We start from the raw sequence: 18,730 nt of genomic DNA on the forward strand, positions 1-18,730 counted from the left end.
AGCCCAGAGCCCGATGCGGGGCTCGAACTCACGGACCGCAAGATCGTGACCCGTGCCGAAGTCGGATGCTTAACCGACTGAGCCACCCAGGCGCCCCGAGAAGTACCTATTTAAATAAACAGGGCTGCAAAGACAGCCAGGAAGGGGTCCACTCACTGGCCATATAAGGGTCGCAAGAAAACTTGAGTGAGGGGCTCTCAGTGAAGAAATTTCTAGGAAGTTTCTGGAGAAAAGACAGATTGTAATTCGTGGGGCAGGTTACTGGGTTTAGAGCAGTACTGTCCTCAGGGTTATCAAGAACGGCCTAGTCATTGAGAAAAAAAGCTTAAAAAAAAAATGGTTCTGAGACATCTTGAAAGCTCAAGGCTCATCTAGAAGATTAGGATGAAGAAATGAACTGAAGAAAAAACATCACATTAAAACAGAGAATAGTGTTGCAGGACAGAAGTATACACATCAAACATGGTAACTGCTATAGACTGAGTGCTTGTGTCTCCCCAAAATTCATATGTTGAAACTGAACCCCCAATGTGATACACTCGGAGGTGGGGCCTTTGGGAGGTGATTAGGTCATCGGGGTGGAGCCCTCATGAATGACATTTGTGCCCTTATCAAAAGACCCCAGAGCACTCTCTTAACCCTTCTGGCTGTCTGTAAACTAGGAAGCAGGCCTCACCAGATACCAAATCTACTGGTATCTTGATTTAGACACTCCAGTCTTCAGAACTGTGAGAAATGAATGCTTGTTGTTTAAGCCTCCTGGTCCCTGGTAGTTCCTATATGGCAGCCCAAAAGGACTAGGACAGTGAAGCTGTGTCCAACTTCTTTTTAACCCTAGATCTAGTCTATCAGCAATGGCTCTTAGCTTCACTGTTGGTATATATCCAGATTCCCATCATTTCTCACCACCTCCCTCAACACCAACCTGATACAAGCCATCATTACATCTCACTTGGAAAGTCTGTTGCTTTAGCCTTCTAACTAGTTCTCTGTTCTTTTCTGACTAGGCCAAGATCTATTCTCAATGCAGCAGAGCGATCCTTTAAAGCATGAGTCACATCATTTCACTCCTTCCCTCAAAACCCTCCAATGGCTCCCACCTCACTCACAGTAAAAGCCAAAATCCTTCCAAAAGCCTGAAAGGCATAGGGAATTAGTCCCCTACCATACCCCCCTCACCTGCCTGACCTCATCTCCTATCACTCTTCTCTAGCTATTCTGCTAACTGGACCACTACCCTATTATGTATCCACATGGCTTGCTCACTTCACTCCCTCCCTTCCTTCAGAGAGGCCTTCCCTGACCACTCCATATAAAACCAATCTCACCTTCATTGCTTCCTGATTTTGTTTGCCCAATAACACTTATCACCATCCAACATACTACACATCTATTTATTTGGTTCCTGTCTCCCGGCCCCACCTATCCCAAGAATGTAAGTTCCATTTAGTCAAGGAGTTTGTCTTGTTCACTACTATATTCCTATTGTCTAGGACAGTACCAGAGACACAGAAAGCATGTATACATGTTGGCTAAGTGAATTAATTAACTCAATGAACGAGTGAATAGAATTTGGTGGAGAAGGGAGGATTAACATTTTGTTCTTCCACTTTTTTATTATTTGACCTTACTAGAATAAGCCTGTATTACTTTTAGGATTAAAATCCAACAAAGCAAAGAATTCTTAAAATGTACAATAGAAGTCAATTTCTTTTTTAAAAACATAATATCTTCTAAGTGGAAAGACATCCCATGTTCATAGATCATAAAACTTATTATTGTTAAGATAGCAATACTCCCCAAATTGATCTACAGATTCAATGTAATCTCCATCAAAATTCCATCTGGCTTCTTTGCAGAAATTGATAAGCTGATCCTAAAATTTGTATGGTAATTCAAGGGACCTAGAATAACTAAACAAGCTTGAAAAGGCAGAGCAAAGTTAGAAGACTCAAACTTCCCAATTTCAAATTCTACTAAAGCTATAGGAATTAGGACAATATGGCATAGAGATAAGAACAGACATAGATCAATGAAATAAAATGGAGAGTTCAGAAATAAATCCATTCATTTATGATCAATTGATTTTTGACAAGGGTGCCAAAATCATTCAGTAGGAGACGGAATAGTCATTTTAACAAATGGGGCTGGGATAACTGGATATCCACATGCAAAATAATAAAATTAGGTCCCTTCCTCACACCATATCTAAAAATTAACTCAAAATCAGAGCTAAAGTCATAAAACAGAAGAAAACATGGAAGTAAATCTTGGATTAGGCAATGGTTTCTTATATAAGACATCAAAAGTATAAGCAATCAAAGGAAAAAATAAATAATTTAGACTCCCATCAAAATTAAAAATTTTTTGTGCTACAAAGGACAATCAAGAAAGTTAAAGGACAACACAAAAAATGAAAGAAAATATCTGAAAAATCATTTATCTGATAAGGAACTTGTATCCACAATATATAAGGTACTGTTTATTTAATATAAAAATACAAATAACCTAATAAAACATGGGCAAAGGATCTGGAGACATTTCTCCAAAGGAGATATACAAATGGCCAACAAGCATGTGAAAAGAGACGTAACGTCATTAGCTGTCAAGGAAATGCAGATCAAAACAACAACGAGTCATGTTTTACACCCACTGGGATGACTATAATCAAAAAGAGATAATGAGAAGTATTGCGCAGGATATAGAGAAATGGAAACCATGTCCTGCCGGTGGGCATGTAAGACGGTGCAGCCACTTTGGAAAACACTTTGGCAGTTCCTCCAAAGGTTAAACATAGAGTTATGTAACTGAGCAGTTCCACTCCTGGATAGAATGTACTCGACAGGACCATACACACATGCCCACACAAAAATTTGTATGTGGATGTTCATATAATGGTCCTAAGGGAAAATAACCCAAATGTTCATCAACTGATGAATGGATACATGAAATGTAGCCTATTGATACAATGGAATATTATTTAGCACTAAAAGGAATGAAGTCCTGATAGGTGCTACTACATGGGTGAACCTTGAAAACATCATGTTAAGTGAAAGAGGCCAGTCACAAAAGACTATCTCTTGCATAATTCTATTTATATGAAGAGCCTAGGCAAATGTATACAGACAGAAGTAGATTAGTGACTGCCGTGGGTTGAGGTTAGGGTGGGGGGAAGGAGAGTGGTACTAATGGCTAGAGTGCTTTTGGGGAGGTGACAAAAATGTTCTAAAGTTGAGTGTGGTGATGGTTGCACATCTCTGTGAATACATGAAAACCCACTGAACTGTATACCGTCCACAGATGAACTGTCTGGTATGTGAATTATATCTCAATAAAGCTGCTATTCACAACATATTATATCTTAGTCTGCCTATATATCCGCATGGTTACTTTTGAGTGAAGAGATTACAAGTGAGTTTTCTTTTCATTTGTTGGCTTATATTTTTCTCTCCAGAGATGCTCCTCCTGGGGCTGACGGAACACTGGTAAAAGATACTGCAGAAGGGATTCCCAGAGAAGGTGGGGATGCCACTCAACGTCCTTCCCAACTCAACACATGGTAAGATGTTCCTTGGAAAATACTGTAAAAGGCAGATTAATATCTAATCGGCTTGGAGGAACGTAGTCCTTCTCTGAGACAATCTGGAGCATCGCTCTGGGATCAAACAAGCCACTTCTACTCCTCTAAGAACTTACCACATTGTAGTTCTTCAGGGCCAGATGGGCCTTTCCCATATGGAAATATGCTTTTGTGCATTTTTCATCACACTGCATAAAAGAGAATGACTGATCAGATGTTTGAAGTCATTAGCCACTCCCCTCATTGCCTGGCTAATAGAGTTAAGGCAGTCCTTCGGTTCTCAGCACAGCTACCACGGTTGGCAATTAAAACTTTTCTGTGCATTTGTGACCAAACTAATTGGTGCATGCTGCATGTACAAGTAAGCTCTCCATCAAATTAATTAATGATACTTGCCAGTTTTCATTTCCACGTAATGAGACTCAATCAGGAGACAAACCAGAAACCCTTAGTTTAGGAGAGCTCTCAACCTTGCCTAAACATTAGAATCGCCTGGGATGCTAATCAAAATCTGGAAGGCAAGGCTGAAGCCCATACCAATTAAATTATACTCCAGGGTAGGGCTCAGGCATCAACAGTTTTTTTAAGCTCTCTAGGTGCTGTAAACATGCAGCCAAGCTTAAGGATCACTGGTTTAACAGAAGAGAGAGACACCAACCCTGGGTCGACAGCTGAGGTTATGGTTACGTCTTAGCGGGTCTGCCAATAAATCACACCACACATCCTGGGAACTTCTATTCTTATCACTTAAGATCAGGAGGGATGCCTCCTTCAAAAGGCAGGATCAGGATCAAAACTTACGGGAGACCATGGCATTTGCACAGGGGCCCTACACCTGCCTGCCCCTAATGATTACAACTTCAGAGGGACTGATTGGGCACAAAGACGTCAACTGTAACTTCTAGCATCCAGTTAATCAAACCCTTTCCCATGCGAGGCATTGTGTCAGGGATGCCCTCCAAGGGTCTAGATTTAAAGAGGTGATGAGTGCCAGCTCAGGAGTCTAGAAAGTCCTGGGTGAACGCCTGGCCCGCCTCTCACCAGAAGCAGGGTGTTGGCCAGGCCACCTAACTTCTGTGAGGCTCATTCTCCTCACGTGGAAAGTGAAGACAGTGATAGTGTCTCGCTCGCAGGTTGTCACGGGGAGGAAACGCACGTGGCGCTCAGTGCAGCACCAGGTGGTACGGCATCAGCAGCTGTTGCCACAACGGTTGCCACAGCAGCTGCTGTCCATTTCAGGGCAGAAGGGACTTTGAAGAAAAGCTAAGTGGTCATAGAAGAGGTAACACGGTCATATTTGGAGAGGGCTTTATAGCTGATTTTCACGAACATCATTTCCTGACGCGCTGAGTGAGTGGCAGTGGTAAGTAATAGTGCATTATTGTTCAGTCCTTACCGTGCGGCTCATAGGACTTGTCTCGTATAATCCTTGTAACAACTCTACGAAGTTGATGCAGTTCTTATCCCCATTTTACAGATGAGGAAACTAGGGGGTGGAGAGGTTCAAGGTCACATAGATACTAAGTGGATGAGCTGGGATTTAAAATCTGGCCATCTGACTCTGCCCCAAAGGCTTAAAAGGACACCAAATCACCTTGAGAAAAGTGCCCCAGCAGGTGAGGAGAGGGAAGCCCACTCCAAAGAGGCCTGGTCTAACAAAGAGTGTGCGAAGGAGGGATCTGAGGTGGGTATCAAAGGATGTGGAGAGGTGAAGAGAGAAGGAGGGAGGGAGAAAGGGCTGAGCAAGGTCAGGAGGTGGGAGGGGGCAGGGAGCTTCCATCCAGGACAAAGGGCAGGGGCAGGGCAGGGAGGGTGTGGCTGGAAGGGGTGAGTGAGCAGCGGGGGCATACAGGATAGTCTAGAGGTGGCGCACAGAACTGACCAGAGGCGGGAAAGGCAGGGGCCAAGTGAGGAAACCAAGACAGTCATGCAGAATGAGGGGCCGTATCTGCCCTGGTGGAGCAGCAGAGAGAGTGCAGACGCCAGAGCTCTGTCACAGACAGATGACAAAGAAGAGGAGGATGTCAAGTAAGGAGTTTGGGGTTCAGATGTCTGGAAGGCAGCACATGCCCTTAACAGAAGGGGAAGTCAGGGCTGGTAGTGAGGAAGGCTGGGGGAAGATGATGAGTTTGTTCCTAGACGCATCATCTTTCCAGTGATGCGAAGACAATCACGGAGACCTATGCCCTGCGGTCCTCGGAGGTGGAGATGGGGAACAAGGTCTCCGGGCCAGCTGGACCCAGGAGAGACAAGAGCTTTGAGGGGGAAGCTGCAGAGAGAGGGCAGGGAGCCCAGGAGTGAAGCCTGGAGAATCCACAAAGGAAGAGGTCGAGGGGGCAGGAAAGGAATGGTGAGGGGGAAAGAAAGTGCCAGTGCCGCAGCCCGTGAAAGCCAAATGTTCACTGTCCCTTGGCTGCAGGGTTACAGCAGGGTGCAAAATAAACCCAGAGCCTCAGAGCCCTGTCCTTGCCACCCTGTGTGTCTCTGTGTGTCACAGAGATGGGGCATGGTCATGACTCTGCCCGCCCTGGCTGCTAAAGGAAGTCCTCTCTGATGGGTCCTTCTCCTCTGATCATGTGTCAATATTCACCAGGATATTTTCAGGTGAGTCCCAGATCCCCTTAAAAGGAGTCCTGTTTTGGGACACGTGGGTGGCTCAGCCAGTTAAGCATCCGACTTGGGCTCACGTCATGATCTCACGGTCCCTGGGTTCGAGCCCCCATATCGGGCTCTGCTGACAGCTCAGAGCCTGGAACCTGCTTTGGATTCTGTGTCTCCCTCTCTCTCTGCCCGTCTCCTGTTCACACACTCCCTCTCTCTGTCAAAAATAAACATTAAAAAAGATTTTAAAAAAAGGAGTCCAGTTTTCAGAGGATGATGGATTTTATCGTGCAGAAAGTATTCCACCAAGAAAGAAATGACTCTGACTGGAACCAGCTTCACTGCCTCATCTTCCCTGATGAGGAACAGGAGTCTTGAAATATCCTCATGTGAGCTTGTCTCTACCAATTCAAAAGTGTCAAAAATCTTAAATGAGCATGAAAGTTACTAACACCATTAATAATGGGATGGCAATGACATGCGTTATTGAGATACTACTTTTAAAGAGAGAAACTTTTAACTCACCACTTTGACACAGAACGGACACTGTTAGTTTTTAGAGCTCCTCATACATTTTCCCCCAGCCCTCCAAGTGTTTACACAGCCTCTTCAACTGGGAGCCTCGCTGGGCATTTCACAAGACTGGCTGCTGAATGTCAGAGTTTTTTAAGGTCAGCTTTGCTGGGCCCGCTTTGCCTTGGTTTCACCCTTAATTACATTGTGCTTCATTTAACATTTGGGAACCGGCCAGCATGTTACCCTGAATCAACATGCTGATGGTGTCACTACCTCTTTGGTCCCTTTCAGATCAGAACAGATACTCCTGGGAGCCCCACTGGGAGATCTTGCTTCTCCCACGGAAGGGAGCAAGATCCACACCCAGGGACTGTAGGGTTTCTCAGGTCCAGTAGAGAAGCTGTACGAAGTACGGGATTCAGACACTGGCTTACAGTGAGACTAACATCAGCTATGCGGTTCGGCACAGGTTACTTCATTCACCTTCAAGGCTTGGTTTCCTTGCCAGAAAAATAAGGATGACGGTGGTATTGAACACAAAAGAAGAGAAGGTTGTGAGGCTCACGGCCAGCACGCCACAAACGGGGGCTTTAACACTTGATCTTAGCCAAGAGGCCGAGAAGCAATAAACGGGGGCTTTTGCTGTGATTATTGGAATAATTGAGGAAAACATCCTTGCCTCTCTCTTCTCTTATGGAATGGGGGCAGAAAAGAAATTATGGTCACATAAAGTGACAAGACAGGCTGGGGACCTAGGCTGGTCCTAAGCTGTGAAGAACCTGAGGTCATCAGCTCTGGGCAGCTCTTGTAACCTCAAGACCATAACGGTGCAATGGGACAGGATTTGCCAATACGCCGGATCTTCTAAGGGAAAGGGGAATCATGCACCCCACCTGTCAGTTCCGGAGGAGCCCTCGTACTTTATAAACCATCATTCATCAAGGTGAGTTTCTAACTCACCCCAGTTTCCCTTGCTTACCTTGTCAATAAAAAATAAGGAAGGAGGTGTGGCCAATATGCTGCTGTCAAAACATGCTCTAGTTTTGGGCCACGCTCACTGCCCTGGGGTTCAGTGGGCTGAACTGGAGGAATCTGGGCCAGAAGATAAACCTGGCATGTTCTCCTGGCACTTCAGTTTTACGTGCTTGTAAGTTATCGAAGATACTATGGGGATATTAAGACAAAGAGATAAATTTCATGGAGTGCCATGCCAAATTTGCAAGATTTTTTTTTTTATTTTATTTTATTTTTTTTTTTTATTTTTTTTTTCAAACGTTTTTTATTTATTTTTGGGACAGAGAGAGACAGAGCATGAACGGGGGAGGGGCAGAGAGAGAGGGAGACACAGAATCGGAAACAGGCTCCAGGCTCTGAGCCATCAGCCCAGAGCCCGACGCGGGGCTCGAACTCACGGACCGCGAGATCGTGACCTGGCTGAAGTCGGACGCTTAACCGACTGCGCCACCCAGGCGCCCCCAAATTTGCAAGATTTTTATGATAAAACATGTATCTAACAAGAAAAGTCCTGCTCTCCGCCTCTAGACCCTGTGGTGGTGCGGTGGGGGGGGGGGGGGGGGGGGCGGTGCTCATGTTCCTCTGTCAGCAGCCCTTCCGTGAAGAGAGAAACACTCGTTTTGGTTCTTCAGTTAAAGCCCCTACAACACAGCGACTCAGCTGAACGGGATGAAGACTTATTTAAATATTTAGTCATCTGAAATAATGTCCCTAAGAAGTGATCATGACATTTCTCTTTTAAAAACTCTTGTACTATTTCCACCGACAGTCCTTACCTCTCCTCACCTTAAATGAGCTATTTTGGCAGATTTGGGAGGAAGTATCCTGCACAGAAGTATGTGATCTGCCTGAGCCCTGACTAGTATCCAGGCTGAACAGCAGGAATTCTACGTGCTGATCATTCCTCTGCAAATATGCCAGATTACTGGAGCTAGAGGAAAAGCACAAACTGATGAGGAAGAACAACACTGCACAAACAAGTTCCCGTGGTTGGTTCTAGAAACAGAAAGAGGCGTTACCACTGCCACATGAAGCAGAGCTGCTGATAATACAGCAGAAAAGAATGAGCCCTTGCAAAATAAACCTTGAAAAACCAGCATTAACAGCAGCCTCTCTGGAGTACTTACTACGAGCCGGGTGCTCCATATGCGTTACCGTGACCCTTACAACAATTCCGTTTATCCCATTTTACAGATGAGGAAACCGAGGCTCTGACTGTAGAGCTCATGGCCCGCCATGAAACTCTGGCCGCTCCCCTCCATTCCCTTCAGGACCGAGATGCCCTGCCTGGCAGGCCAGGCTCCATCATGTGGAAAAAAGATCCATCTTCTTACCTTCAGAGCCCACTCACAATCCACTACTGCTTTCTGGAAGTCCCCGAGTTTTATATAAGCCTGTAATGACACAAACAGCTGCTGTTGGTACATAATTCTTCAGCAAGCAGTCTTCAGTTGACACAGAAAGAGCAATCCAACAACAGAAGGGTGATGACAGGGAACCAGTCCCTCCCCATGTCAGCCAGGGCTCCAGCAGAAAACGGAGGGCACACACACATGAGGTGACTTTAACAGAAGGACTACTTACAAGCTGAGGGCAAGGCTCAGGGAAACCAACAGGAACGTTACGGAACCCCAAGTCTAGCAACAATGGACAGCCGTTACCGCTGCTAGGGTGAGGGGGCAGAAGGATGAGCCATGGACAGATGGGAGAGGACAGCTTTGTGGACGGCACTGCCTGGTGGGAGCTGAGGCCTTTAGTAGGGCTACAGGTGGGAGAATAAATACCCCACTCTCATTTCCTCCTTCTTTCTGATCTCACTGGCTGAACCCATGCAAGCTAGAAAGCTGGGAAGTCAGGGGGCCAGTCCACAGAGGTCAGTCCCCCCAGGGCACAGAAGGCAGGGAGGAAGAGGATCTGGAAAGGCAAAAGAAAGTACGTAGCACACTAAACACATCTACAAAGTAAGAGCTGACTTCTAGAGTCTACCCTACTGTGGATGCTCCAGAAGGAAACCAAATGGTAGAGCGAATCAAAGAGGTAATAATAAGTGTTGGTGAGAATGCAGAAAAATCAGAACCCTCACACACTGCTGGTGGGAATGTAAAGTGGGGTAGCCACTTTGGTAGACAGTCTGGCAGTTAGTTCTTCAAAGGGTTAAACACAGAATTACCATATGATCCAGCCACTCCTGGGTGTATGTATACCCAAAGGGACTGTAAACACAGGCACATAAAAACTTGTGCACAGATGTTCACAGCAGCATTGTTGATAATACCCAAAAAGCAGAAACAACTCAAATGTCCATCAACTGATGAATGGATAACTAAAACGTGGTCCATCCATACAGTGGAATATTATCTGGCAATAAAAAGGAATGAAGCATCAGTACATATTACAACATGGATGAGCTTTGAAAACATGTTACAGGAGAGAAGCCAGACACAAAAGGAAAAAATATGCATGACTCTATTTGAATGAAATGTACAGAGGAGGCAGATGTATGGAGACAGAAAGTCGATTTGTGGTTGCCTAGGGCTGTGGGTAGAGGTGCACGGGAGGGCTGGGGCTGGGGGCAGGGGTGCATGGGAGCAGTGAGGGTGCAGGGGAGCACTGGGGTGGGGGTAGGGGTGCATGGGAGCACTGGGGCTGGGGGCAGGGGTGCATGGGAGCGGTGGGGGTGCAGGGGAGCACTGAGGCAGGGACAGGGGTGCACGGGAGCATGGAGGGCTACTTAAAGGGTATGGGGTTTCTTTTTGCGATCATGACAATGTTCTAAGATTGCTTACAGTGATGGTTGCACAACTCTGTGAATACACTAAAAACCACTGATTCATATACTTTAAATGGGTGAATTGCCTGTTATGCCAATTATATCTCAATAAAGCTGGTACTAAAAAAAAGACGAAGAAAAATTTCTCCTTCTTTCCTCATAAGCACAGCAAGAAGGAAGGGATCTAGAAAATGGGCTGACATTAAGAGTCAGACAATCACTACAATCCACCAGTGCAAATCCCCTGGGAGCCTCTTCTGGGATTCCCTCCTACCCCCTCCCCCCCACCCCAGACTCAGAATTAGGGACAATCTTGAAAATCAAGAATTGACTCAGAATCCTGGGATCCACTCAATCGAAACTGAATTCAGTTCATTTATAGTTTCAGAGAACTAGTGACATATAAACTAACAAAGCGCTGCTCAACAGCAAGTGTGATGGCTACCATACCTTCTGAATTAATTACTGGACACAATAGGTACTCAATAAATTCTTATTAAGTTGAACTAAACAGACTTTAAGCACTCTTCTCTTGGAAAGCTCCCAGGAAGCAGCAATGATCACTCTGGTGTGAAAAAGGAAAACCAGGCACTTGGAGAATAAGGGGTTTCCCCAGGGTCCCATCAGTCACCCAAGCTAGAGCCCATACATGTATAGTTCTGCCCCTGATCAAAACTGTACTGGGCACCGTGACATTGTTATTGATAACTCTGAGCAGATATTTACATGGTCAAGCCAATTATGGGGCCAGTGTTATAACTCATCCCAAGCAAGGAGGGAGCAGGCAAGAGCTGGCTAATGAAGTTCAGCAGTGCAGCGATTTGCTCCCATAGAAAGGAAGCTGCTGAACAGTGCTTTCATTAACTCAGGCTCTGGACTAATTGAAGATGATGACTCTTTGAACTGTCTGTTCCACAGAGCACCATCCTTTCCCCCAGGGTTTGGGGTTTCATTTGAAAGTCAGATGATGTGAGGAGGAAACTAGCATCCTTTTAGACAAAGGTAGTCACAAATCCGTGACATTGTTAGTCAGGAGACATACAGACTCTGAAAATGCATACACCGGCTTCAACAATTTCTCTACACAGCCTTTTCCTTTTCCTTTTCTTTCTTTCTTTTTTTTTTTAAGGCTTGGATTCAACACCCTATAAATTCCCTCTTCTCTTTTGCTTTTCCACTTCTTAAAAAGAACTACTTTCCCAAATGGCAATTAAACTCCTGATTGATCTAAATTATGCCAGCAACCTATTGATCATAACATTAGCTCCAGGAGAAACACAGAGCAATCAAAGGGTACGTTTTCTCTCTAGCAAACCTCAACATTCAATTCACAGGGTCTTATTAAGTGTTTCTAACACTGCATGCAAACGGGAGGCATTTTAAAAATAGCCAATCATGATTTGGTGATTCTTTTTTTTTTTCACAGTTCTTATTTTACTTTTTAATTTACATCCAAGTTAGTTAGCACATGGTGCAACAATGATTTCAGGAGTAGATTCCTTAATGTCCCTTACCAATTTAGCCCAACCCCCGCCCACAGCCCCTCCAGTAACCCTCTGCTTGTTCTCCATAGTTAAGAGTCTCTTATGTTTTGGCCCCCTCCCTGTTTTTATATTATTTTTGCTTCCCTTCCTTTAGGTTCACCTGTTCTGTGTCTAAAAGTCCTCATATGAGTGAAGTCATATGATATTTGTCTTTCTCTGGCCAATTTCGCTTAGCATAATACCCTCTGGTTCCATCCACGTAGTTGCAAATGGCAAGATTTCATTCTTTTTGATTGCTGAGTAATACTCCACTGTATATGACATCTTTTTTCTCCATTCATCCATTGATGGACATTTGGGCTCTTTCCATACTTTGTCTATGTTGATAGTGCTGCTATAAACATTGGGGTGCACGTGCCCCTTCAAAACAGCATATCTTTTCCCTTGGATAAATATCTAGTAGTGCAATTGCTGGGTCATAGGGTAGTTCTATTTTCAATTTTTTGAGGAACCTCCATACTGTTTTCCAGAGTGGCTGCACCAGTTTGCATTCCCACCAGCAGTGCCAAAGAAATCCTCTTTCTCTGCATCCTCGCCAACATCTGTTGTTGCCTGAATTGTTAATGTTAGCCATTCTGACAGGTGTAAGGTGGTATCTCAGTGTGGTTTTGATTTGTATTTCCCTGATGATGAGTGACATTGAGCATGTTTTCATGTGTCACTTGGCCATCTGGATGGCTTCCTTGGAGAAGTGTCTATTCATGTCTTTTGCCCATTTCTTCACTGGATTATCTGTTTTTTTGGTGTTGAGTTTGATAAGTTCTTTATAGATTTTGGATACCAACCCTTTATCTGATATGTTGTTTGCAAATATCTTCTCCTATTCCATCAGTTGCCTTCTAGTTTTGCTGATTGTTTCCTTCACTGTACAGAAGCTTTTTATTTTGATGAGATCCCAATAGTTCATTTTTGCTTTTGTTTCCCTTGCCTCTGGAGACATGTTGAGGAAGAAGTTGCTGTGGCCAAGGTCAAAGAGGTTGTTGCCTGCTTTCTCCTCGAGGATTTTGATGGCTTCCTGTCTTACATTCAGGTCTTTCATCCATTTTGAGTTTATTTTTGTGTATGGTGTAAGAAAGTGGTCCATGTTCATTTTTCTGCATGTCGCTGTCCCGTTTTCCCAGCACCACGTGCTGAAGAGACTATCTTTATTCCATTGGATATTCTTTCCTGCTTTGTCAAAGATTAGTTGGCCATATGTTTATGGGTCCATTTCTGGTTCTCTATTCTGTTCTATTGATCTGAGTGTCTGTTTTTGTGCCAGTACCATATTATCTTGATGATTACAGCTTTGTAATATAGCTTGAAGTCTGGGATTGTGAGGCCTCTTGCTTTGGTTTTCTTTTTCAAGATTGCTTTGGCTATTTGAGGTCTTTTCTGATTCCATACAAAATTTAGGATTGTTTGTTCTAGCGCTGTGAAGAATGCTGGTGTTATTTTGATAGGGTTTGCATTGAATATGTAGATTGCTTTGGATAGTATTGACATTTTAACAATATTTGTTCTTCCTATCCAGGAACTTGGAATATTTTTCCTTTTTTTTTTTTTTTTGCCTTCCTCAATTTCTTTCATAAGCTTTTCATAGTTTTCAGTGTGTAGATTTTTCACCTCTTTGGTTAGATTTATTCCTAGGTATTTTATGGGTTTTGGTGCAACTGTAAGTGGGATCGATTCCTTGATTTCTCTTTCTGTTGTTTCATTGTTGGTGTATAGGAATGCAACTGATTTCTGTGCATTGATTTTATATCCTGCCACTTTGCTGAATTCATGGATCAGTTCTAGCAGTTTTTTGGTGGGATCTTTTGGGTTTTCCATATAGAGTATCATGTCATCTGCGAAGAGTGAAAATTTGACCTCCTCCTGGCTGATTTGGATGCCTTTTATTTCCTTGTGTTGTCTGATTGCTGAGGCTAAGACTTCCAATACTATGTTGAATAACACTGGTGAGAGTGGACATCCCTATCTTGTTCCTGACCTTAGGGGGAAAGCTCTCAGTTTTTCCCCATTGAGGATGATATTAGTGTTGGGTCTTTCATATACAGCTTTTATGATCTTGAGGTATGATCCTTCTATCCCTACTTTCTTGTGGGTTTTTATCAAGACAGGATGTTGTATTTTGTCAAATGCATTCTCTGCATCTATTGAGAGAATCATGTGGTTCTTGTCCTTTCTTTTATTGATGTGATGAATCACATTGATTGTTTTGTGGTATTGAACCAGCCCTGCATCCCAGGTATAAATCTCACTTGGTCGTGGTGAATAATTTTTTTAATGTACTGTTGGATTCAGTTGGCTAATATCTTGTTGAGGATTTTTGCATCTATGTTCATCAGGGAAAGTAGTCTATAGTTCTCCTGTTTAGTGGGGTCTTTGGTTTTGGAATCAAGGTAATGCTGGCTTCGTTCAAAGAGTTTGGAAGTTTTCCTTCCACTTCTATTTTTTTGGAACAGCTTCTAGAGAATAGATGTTAACTCTTCCTTAAGTGTTTAGTAGAATTCCCCTGGAAAGCCATCTGGCCCTGGACTCTTGTTTTTGGGGAGATTTTTTTTTTTTATTACTAATTCAATTTCTTTACTGGTTATGGATCCGTTCAAATTTTCTATTTCTTCCTGTTTCAGTTTTGATAGTGTATATGTTTCTAGGAATTCGTCCCTTTCTTCCAGATTGCTCATTTTATTGACATATAATTGCTCAAAATATTCTCTTATTGTTTTTATTTCTGCTGTGTTGGTTGTGATCTCTCCTCTTTCATTTTTTATTTTATTTGGCTCCTTTCCTTTTTCTTTTTGGTCAAACTGGCTAGTGGTTTATCAATTTTGTTAATTCTTTCAAAGAAACAGCTTCTGGTTTCATTGATCTGATCTACTGTTTTTTTTTTTTTTGTTTTTTGTTTTTTGTTGTTGTTGTTGTTGTTGTTGTTGTTGTTGTTTTTGATAGCATTAATTTCTGCCCTGATCTTTATTATTTCCTGTCTTCTGGTGGTTTTGTGTTTTAGTTGCTGTTCTTTTTACAGCTCTTTAAGGTATAAGGTAAGGTTGTGTATGTGAGACCTTTCTTCCTTCTTTAGGAAGGCCTGGAATGCTATATACTTTTCTCTTATAAGCGCCTTTGCTTCATCCCACAGGTTTTGGGCTGTGGTGTTATCATTTTCATTGCCTTCCATGTACTCTTAAATTTCCTCTTTAATTTCTTGGTTAGCCCATTCATTCTTTAGTAGGATGCTCTTTAGTCTCCAAGTATTTGTTACCTTTCCAATTTTTTCTTGTGGTTAATTCTAGTTTCATAGCATTGTGGTCTGAAAATATGAACGGTATGATGTCGATCTTTTAGTACTTGTTGAGGGCTGATTTGTGTCCCAGTATGTGGTCTATTCTGGATACCATTCCATGTGCACTGGAGAAGAATGCACATTCTGTTGCTTTAGGATGAAAGGTTCTGAATACATGTGTTAAGTCCATCTGGTCTGGTGTGTCATTCAAAGCCATTGTTTCCTTGTTGATTTTCCGATTAGATGATCTGTGCATTGTTGTAAGTGGGGTGTTGAAGTCCCCTAATCTTGTGGTATTATTATCAATGAGTTTATGTTTGTGATTAATTGATTTTTATATTTGGGTGCTTTCACATTTGGAGCATAAATGTTTACAATTGTTAAGTCTTCTTGGAGGATAGACCCCTTAATTATGATATAATGCTCTTTTTCATCTCTTGTTAAAGAGTGTAACAAGTCTTTAAAGTTTAGATTGTCAGATTTAAGTATGGCTACTCCGGCTTTCTTTTGTCAACCATTAGTATGATAGATGGTTCTCCATCCCCTTACTATTATGTGAAGGTGTCCTTATGTCTAAAGTGGGTCTCTTGTAAACGACATATTAGATGGATCTTGTTTTCTTATCCATTCTGTTACCTTATATCTTTTGATTGGAACATTTAGTCCACTGATGTTTAGAGTGAGGACTGAAAGATATGAGTTTATTGCCATTATGTTGCTTGTAGAGTTGGAGTTTCTGGTGGTGTTCTCTGGTCCTTTCTAGTGTTTCTTGCTTTTGATATTTATTTATTCATCTTTTCTCCCCTCAGAGAGTCCCCCTTAAAATTTCTTGCAGGGCTGGTTTAGTGGTCACGAACTCCTTTAATTTTTGTTCCTCTGGGAAACATTTAATCTCTCCGTCTATTTTGAATCACAGCCTTGCTGGATAACGAATTCATGCTGCACATTTTTCTAATTCAGCACATTGAATATATCCTGCCACTCCTTTCTGGCCTGCCAAGTTTCTGTGCATAGGTCTGCCGTCAACCTGATCTGTCTTCCCTTGTAGGTTAAGGACTCTTCTTCCCTTGCTGCTTTCATGATTCTTTCCTTGTCTGAGTATTTTGGTAATTTGACTACGATATGCCTTGTTGATGGTCAGTGTTTGTTGAATCTTATGGGAGTCCTCTGTGCTTCCTGGATTTTGATGTCTGTGTCTTTCCTCAGGTTAGGAAAGTTTTCTGCTATGATTTGCTCACATAACCCTTCTACTCTTTTTTCTCTCTCTTCATCTTCTGGGACCTCTATGATTCTGATGTTGTTCCTTTTTAATAAATCAATGATTTCTCTAATTCTTAAATTGTGCTCTTTTGCCTTAGTCTCCCTCTTTTTTTCTGCTTCATTATTCTCTATAAGTTTGTCCTCTATATTGCTTTGTCTCTGCTCTGCCTTATTCATCCTTGCCGCTGTGGAATCCATTTGGGATTGCAGCTCAGTTATAGCTTTTTTTATTTCATCCTGACTAGGTGTGACTTCTTTTATCCTTGCAGAAAGGGATTCTAATCTATTTTTGACTCAGGGTAGTATTCTTATTATCATGATTCTAAATCCTGGTTGGACATCTTGCTTGTTATCTGTGTTGGTTAAGTCCCTGGCTGTCGTTTCTTCCTGCTCTTTCTTTTGGGGGTGAATTTCCTCATTTTGTCATTTTGAAGGGATAAAGGGAATTAATGAGGTAAAAAAATTAAAATTAAAAAATATTAAAAGTAAAAAATTAAAAACAATACACACACACACACACATATCATATAAATGATGCTATATCCGAGGAGTGTTTTGGTCTGGGTGTTGAAAGGGGCTTGATAGATTAGAGCAAAAAAGAAGGGAAAAAAAAGGAAATAGTTTGAAAATTTGAAAAAATGAATACATTGAAATAGAACACAGTGAAATGATGGAAGTTAAACAGAATTTGAAAAAATTTACACAACAGTAAAAAACATAGTTGAAAAAAATTAAGAAAAATATTTTTAATAAAAATTGAAACTAAAAATAAATATTTTATCTTTCTGTATTCAAGAAAAAGAAACGAAAAAGAGAAAAAAAAAAAGAAAACTGAATAGATGGACCAGGGAACAGACTGAAGTACGAACGAAATTACTTCACTTTCCCCTAGAAGTCAAAGTATGAAGTGTTTTATACTCTGTAAACTAAGCTGGCGGAGAGACTTGTGTTCCCAAAGAGCGAGGTTGGCCCAGCTGGGCAGGGCTTAGTGTAATCGCTCCGTTCTCCACTAGATGGCGCTGCTTAGCTTACTGGGGTGGATTGTTATGGAGCTTGTAAGTGTGTACGTGCATGCGCGGGACCAATGAAAATGGAGTCACCCAGCCACCCAGTCCCTAGTATGGGAACTCTGCCTGGTCAGCAATTGCTCACCCGTCCTTTGTTTCCGGCTTCCTTTCACTCCCTGCTTTTACACTGTCCGTGACTGTCAGGTTGCCAGGTGGCACCTTCCTCCTGAGTTTTATCTCAAAGGCAGCTGTTTTTCCCGACCTCTCACCTCTGAAGGACTGTGGCTTTGACCCGTTCTGCCCCTCTGCTGAAGGGTCTCACCGAGCCATGGCCGGGTGCTGGCCGCACCCAGAAACATTCGCAGGACCATGCTGCTACCAGTGCCCAGAGACTGCGGCCGGGTGCCAGCCCCCCCCCCCAGAAAAAGTTCCCGAGATCGTGTAGCAGCAGCGTTTCCGGGATCACGGAAAACCACAACACACACCTGGCACCAGGCTTCACCCTTAATGACCTCGTTCCAGCACCAGCGAATGTGGTGGTTCTCCCGGGTCCACTGGGACCTCTGCCTGTGGGGAGTCCTTCCAGCAGGGGAACCGCCTCTGCCCATGTGTCCCAAAGACCCCCGGACTTCACTCTGCGCCTGTGGATTCGCCCTTTCCACCAGAGCACCACCAGGTATGGAGCTGCAGAGTTTCAGACTTGAAACTGCGCTCCTTGTTTATAGAGTCTTAACGGAATTTAAACCCTCTCCTTTCTCCTTTCTCCCTTTTTAGTTCAATCCCTGCAGCTGTTTCCACTTTTCCACTTTCTCTCCAGCTGCTTTTGGGGAGGGTGCTTTTCCTACACTCTCTCCCCTGTCTCCGTCCTCTCTCCACACACAAAAACAGCTCCCTGCCCTCCTTGGCTTCTGTCTCCCCCAGTTCACCTCTCTGCGCCGCATACCTGCTGAATTCTGTGGTTCAGGTTGTGCAGATTGTCGTGTTAATCCTCAGATCAGTTTTCTAGGTGTGCAGGATGGTTTAGTGTTGGTCTGGCTGTATTTCATGGACGTGATACACAAGAAACCTTCCGTGCTATTCCACCACCTTTGTTCCTCCCCCTTCCCCCCCCACACCGAGATTCAGTGATTCAGTGATTGTTAACACCAAGCAGCGCACTCTGCATTTCTTCAT

The 18,730-nt window shown here is 43.2% G+C and overlaps 1 protein-coding gene across 3 annotated transcripts in view; it reads right to left on the reverse strand.

Moving 5' to 3' along the window:
• The window catches only part of TTC12 (tetratricopeptide repeat domain 12), a 54,420-nt gene that overhangs the window by 21,255 nt on the left and 14,435 nt on the right, over positions 1 to 18,730 (reverse strand). For all 3 annotated transcript variants that reach the window (XM_086679085.1, XM_086679086.1, XM_086679087.1), the window contains exons 7-8: positions 9,046 to 9,105; positions 3,697 to 3,768 (exon numbers count right to left, since the gene is read on the reverse strand). In XM_086679085.1, coding sequence (XP_086535211.1) covers positions 3,697 to 3,768; positions 9,046 to 9,105 — 132 coding nt within the window. The remainder of the gene's footprint in view (positions 1 to 3,696; positions 3,769 to 9,045; positions 9,106 to 18,730) is intronic.

The sequence above is a fragment of the Puma concolor genome, chromosome D1, assembly GCF_028749965.1.
Source record: "Puma concolor isolate L17-30 chromosome D1, mPumCon1.1.hap2, whole genome shotgun sequence".
NCBI lineage: Eukaryota > Metazoa > Chordata > Mammalia > Carnivora > Felidae > Puma > Puma concolor.